The 6,000-nt window shown below is 32.9% G+C and overlaps 1 protein-coding gene across 1 annotated transcript in view; it reads left to right on the top strand.

Annotated features, from left to right (window-relative positions):
• Nucleotides 1-6,000, top strand: part of LOC110023640 (phosphoinositide phospholipase C 2-like) — a 37,489-nt gene that overhangs the window by 26,253 nt on the left and 5,236 nt on the right. The window contains exon 6 of the mRNA XM_020723136.1: nt 2,488-2,605. Within this exon, the coding sequence (XP_020578795.1) occupies nt 2,488-2,605 (118 nt within the window). The remainder of the gene's footprint in view (nt 1-2,487; nt 2,606-6,000) is intronic.

Raw genomic sequence — 6,000 nt, 5'->3', positions numbered from 1 at the left:
CATTTTACCCGCGCACGACGATGCGACAAAATAGGTGTCCTCCCTAGGCAAAATTGACGTTCCGGACGCGTTGGCGCAGTCCGTTTCGTCATCCGGGGTCGCTCGGACGACGTCGCCGACAATCAGGTCAAAACGCGTCGAAATTCAAACTTCACAAAAAATCGACCTGCGATCGATTGTTTCAAAAATTTCATTCGAGTCTTCGACGGGTAACAGTGCAAGCGATGTGAATTATGGCGATCGGACGTGTTGGCTCTCCGAATTGCGAAGTTTGTGCGCGCGGGAGTGCGAATTGTGCAGAAGGCCACCCTAAGGCTCAAAAAGGTCCTATAGGGATCCCTTTTGGGTTTCCTCATGTTGGTTTCACCCTTCTAAATGCTAGAAGTCGATACCACACACTTGGAACCACAAAAGAGAACGGAAATAGGTCGAACTTAAAACGAGGCGGGCACCACTTCTAAGGTTCTAAGATAATCGCAGGAAGACCCCTAAGGCTAGATCCTAACTCCTACGAGAAAAACTAGACCTCACGAAAATTGAGGTCAACAGTTGGTAGCTAAAGATTTCACTCAGTCTTATGGGATAGACTATCAAAAGACATTTGTTTTAGTGGCCAAGTTAAATAATATAAGAATTCTTCTTTCTTTGATAGTGAATAAAGAGTAAGAACTATGTCACATTGATATCAAGAATGCATTTTTTAACTGAGGCCGAGGAAAAAAGTTTATATAAAAATCCCATTAAGATTGAAAAATGACTCAAATAAACATCTAATTTGTAAAATAGAAAGTTATATCATGGTCTCAAATAATCTCCAAGGGCTTGGGTTGACAATTTTGCAAAGATTATGAAATCTAATGGATATACATTGTTCATAAAACATACACGGGGAGGTAAGAAGGCTATACCCATTGTTTATGTGGATGATATGATGACATGTAATGATTAGAAGGATATTGGGAAGATGGAGGCCTTGCCTCTAAGTTTGAAATTAAGGATCTAGGAGTGATGATATACTTTCTGGGCATATGAAAGTGGCCAAGTCCAAGATGGGTATTGTGATATACCAAAGAAAGTACACCTTAGATATACTAAAAGAGATAAAAATGCTAGGGTGCAAACCTGCTAATATTTCTATGGATTTTAATAAAATGTTGCATTTAGGAGGAAAAAAACACCTGTGGAAAAGGGTAGATACTGGAGCCTTGTTGGGGGGAGGGGGGTTGAACTTATCTTTTTATCACGTAATCAACCTTATTGCTTATACCGTCGGCATTGTGAGTCAATATATGAATAATCCAAATGAATAACATTTTGGATATGATTTATGGAATATTGTGATATCTTAAGAACTTCTGATATTAAGAAATATGACAACTAGAAGGTAGTATTTTACTTTGATATTATTTGGGCAGGAGAACTCACAAACAAAAGCTTCAAATATGGGTATTGTTCCTTTGTCTTGGGAAATCTTGTCACTTGGAGGAGCAATAAGCAAGTTGTGGTCTCTAGAAGTAGTGCAAAATTTGAGTACTATGCACTCATTTTGAGAATTTGTGAAGAAATGCAGATCCAAAGGTTACTTAATGAGTTGAGTTATTCTACTGTCAATCCCATAAAAATGTCCTGTGACAACCAAACTGTCTTTAGTATTTCAAAGAATCTTGTGCATCATAACATGATCGAACACATTGAGATTGATAGACATTTTATCTCCGAGAAGATTAATGGAAGCATTATTCACTTAATGTACATTCTAACTCATCTTTAAATTGTTGACGTCTTCACTAAATTTTTACCTCAAGGCAGCTTCACTGATTTTAATACCAAGTTGTGTTTTTACAACATCTATGACTCAACTTGTGGGGGAGTGTGGAATTCGTGTTTCCTATTTTAGATTTATTCTCTTTTTTTCTTTCTCATTATTTTCTATTTATTTTCGTTTGTTGGTTATTGTGTATTTAATATGAAGCCGGGTCTTTACAACTTCTATGACCCAACTTGAGGGGGAGTGGAATTATGAGTTATTTATTTTAGATTTATTCTCTTTTATTTTTCTCTAACTATGTTCCGTTTCTTTTCTTTTCTTTTCTTGGTTATTGTATATTTGGTAAGTTATAATTGCAGGAATTAAGTTTTCCCTAGCCTTACTTATATAAGGAGAAGAGATGTAATTCAATGATTACGAAACAAGATTACAATTTTTTCCATCTTTCTTCAAAATGTACATAAAAATTAAAGTCTGGGTGTTAGAAATGTAAATGCATAGGAATTGAATGGTATGTATGTAAATTTTCCATTATATTTGAAGGGAGGCTGCTTAAACTTCCCTGTTTTTTAAAAATCTAGTATGTTATGTTCATTCATTGTCTTATATCTCAACATGTTTTCTACAGAGAAGAGTGCGACGGAAATAAGAATTTTAAGACAAATGTATATGCCAAGAACATGTAAAAATGCTTGATATTTATGATGTTTATTTTCTAGGTTCACTCAAAAGAATATACTTAGAATTTATCCAAAGGGCACACGTGTTAGGTCTTCTAATTACAATCCAATGACTGGTTGGGTACATGGTGCTCAGATGGTTGCCTTCAACATGCAGGTCAGCTACCGTGATTGCTTTGCAGGTTAAATAACCTGCCTTCAAAGTTATAAAAAGTTTTGAATTTTATGTTTTACTAACATATGTCCTCATTTTCAATGTTATCAAATACTCTCAAAGGAGCAATTGATGTTTTTGATATTTTTATAGTTGTTTGTAATTTCGACGTTAGCGGATCCAATTTAATTTGATGATGCCAACTAAAGATTTTGCTATATACAGAGTTTGCATTTTCGATCTGAAGTTTGCAAAATCTTTATTTACGTCAAACTTTCTTTCAGAAAACTGAAAACTGAATATTGAACCTCGAGGAATCTTATCTATCATTCTGCAAATTTGTGTACTTCATGAGTGCCAACAATAAGCCTTTCAAAACATTATTTTTTGGTTACATAGGAAGATTCATATCAGCTATTTGCTTATATTATGAAGGGTTTCTTTCTGAAGCGCCAAATACTCCAACTTAGTTTGTTCAATTATTAGCTGTTATACATATAAAATGTAAATTTTATTAGCATTTCACTTAAAATCATTTCATTTTAACCAAACTCTATTCTGTAAACTTACCTCATGTGGCTTAACTAATCAAAACATGGACACGCCACATGCATCCATTCCGTTCAAAATAAATAGAAAGACTTCTGATTTCCTCTTGCTGCTACCACTGCTTGAAAGGGGGAGTAGGGAAGATGAATTAAATTTAATGGAAAATTTCTGGAATTCTTAACTTATGTTAGCCTAAGAAATTATTGATAGACAAGTGTAAGTATAAAAAAATGATAATTTTATGGTGAATGTGAGATCCGGGAATGATAGTGATGCAAATCTAAAAGTGTATACTTATCCGAAATCCCAATCATGTGAATTGAGATGATTATATCAACATATTGAAATTTGATGTTGTCTTATTTTTTATTTTGAAGTTATTTTTGACATAGTATGCCTTTGATATTCGTGTCAATTAGAACAAGATATAATTTCTAGGTGCGTTTACATATATAGCACATAATTCTTATGTATTTACATATCTCACACCTAGACTTCTGCATTTTCATGCATAACACTCATATCTTTTGTTACACATAAAAAATAGCATTATTATCACTTTTGAAAATGAAATAGACCTTTTCATGTCTAGGTTTAAAGCACCAAAGTTCTATGTATGTAAATATGGAAGTTTAGATGTGAGGTAAATACATAAGATTTTTGTGCTATGTAAATTTCCCGAATTTCTAATGTTTTGATTATCTTGATAATTGTGTCGTTTCCTTCTCATCTTGATTTTCCTATTATAGTAGTGTTCGTCTCTAGAATGTTTTCCTTTTATGTTCATTGCAGCATATTAAAACTTTTTCTTAGGTGCTGGCTGAATCACGAATTGGATTTTAAGGTCAGACGGCCTTTTAAATTTATCAACATGACCCGTACTCTTGCAAATATTAATGTTAACTTAATGCCATTATAGATGTTCTCAAAACTTATGTATGTGCTATTAGATGTGAATTCCTTGAGTGCGCTGTAGATGTTTTGATAGTTTTTGTGGGATATTTATCCTTACACCTACATGAGGCATGGGTCTTCATTTGCTGATTTTTATCTTTGTTCTCTACATTTATTTACTTTGTTATTGGTTTTTGGATGCATTATTGAATTTTTTTTTAACAATGCTAATTTTGTTTTCACTTTTAAATTTTGATCATTACATTTTTTTCTATTCCCAGATTTCATGTTTAAAATCAAAATTTAGTAATCCTTAGATTATTAATTGGCTTTGGTTCTAAGATTTCATGTTTTAGCTAACATTTGGTCTGCTGCATATATCAAATTTTGATGTTTTTTATGTATCCATCTTGTATTAGAAAATCATTGTCCTTAAAATGTCAAGCATCAATTTTGGTTTTGGAGCTTATATTGTATTTTCATTCGAATTAGAAGTTTAGCAAAATAATTTCGTCAATCAACAAAACAATAAAAGATGCAATATAAAAAAAATTAGGTAGGCTATGATTCTATTGGACAACATCACTACAATGTTCAACATTATAATTTCCATTGTTGACATGAGGTATGATGTTGAGGAGTTTTTATTGTGTATTAATAATTTGGAAAATTTCATAGCAACTATTTTGTTTAAGTTTTGCTAGTGAAGCAAAAGCAGCATGACGTTTGGAACATAAAGTTAAAGATATTTATCATTTTGTGAATATAGGGACCAATTACATTTTTAATTAAAGTGTAGTAAACAAAGTAGTTCTAATATGCTTGAATAATGAATATTATTTAAGGTTTGTACATTGTGGGCTCTCAAAATTTGAAGCCTGGAACTCTCGTTGGTTGTGAGAGCTTTGTGTTTGATTTAGATTAAATTTTCAAAAGACAGATTGGATTGTAGATAATACACTACCCAGAGATTTCACTCTCATTTTCTGATGACTTTTTAATATAGGGTTCAAGGTTTCCAATATGAGCAATTCCCTATGGTTAATTACCCTTTATGATAATAGAAATGTACTTTCGATTAAGGTTAGTCATTAAGTACTGAATATTCAGTGTATAATAGTAGCAAACACGTTTTATGTTATAAATTTTACGATCTTGAGCTTAAAAGTGGATGATGGAGGAAATGATGACGATCCCGATCAATATCTTATGATTTTGTTATCATGTGCCGTTGTGGTTCCCGATCTACTTAGTTAGGGAGGTGGTCGACCAACCTAATTGAAGTATCTTTGTCAATAATTATGGATTCATCGTCCAACAGACTCTTATAGATCTGACGTGGATGTTTTTTTAAGGGGATAAATTTAAGTTGATGTTAGCTAATAGGATTCTTTGTGCAATCAAATTTACTCTATGATTCACAGTAAAAATGATAGAAAGTCATTGGGGAACATACGGGTCGTTATTATGACCTTAATTTAATGGAGTCATTTGGCGACAATCACTCTGCCAGAGGCCTCTGATTGAAACCGTTATTATGGAGCCGTTAGGCCAATCCACGTGGATAGATGACTCGGGCCAGGTCTTTACTAGCATAAAATTTCTTTGAGAGTGAATGTACTGATACATTGGACGTGAGATTTGTTTTCTATGAGCTGAAGTCAATTAAAATGTTTTGTCATCCTTTACAAATTGTTACAGAGAGTAAATGAAGTTTGCTTTAATATTTTAACTGGTTGATTTTAGCTTCAATGTTTTAATTTGTTATTTTGAAAACTTGATTTAAAAGGGCTTGATTTAAAAATTGATCCCTCCGGTTGAGATTTTCAGTCAACACTGCCACCATCTGGGAGTAATTGATTGAATTGAATCTTGTCAACTTGTCTATATAGGATTGGATTCAGAATTTATATAATTTGAATTTATTCAAATATTCTTTAGAACCTAATTTTGAA

Source organism: Phalaenopsis equestris, unplaced genomic scaffold (genome assembly GCF_001263595.1).
Source record: "Phalaenopsis equestris unplaced genomic scaffold, ASM126359v1 Scaffold000226, whole genome shotgun sequence".
NCBI classification, from domain to species: Eukaryota; Viridiplantae; Streptophyta; class Magnoliopsida; order Asparagales; family Orchidaceae; genus Phalaenopsis; species Phalaenopsis equestris.
The sequence above is the reverse complement of the archived record's forward strand: the minus strand, read 5'-3'. Positions and strand labels throughout refer to the sequence as shown.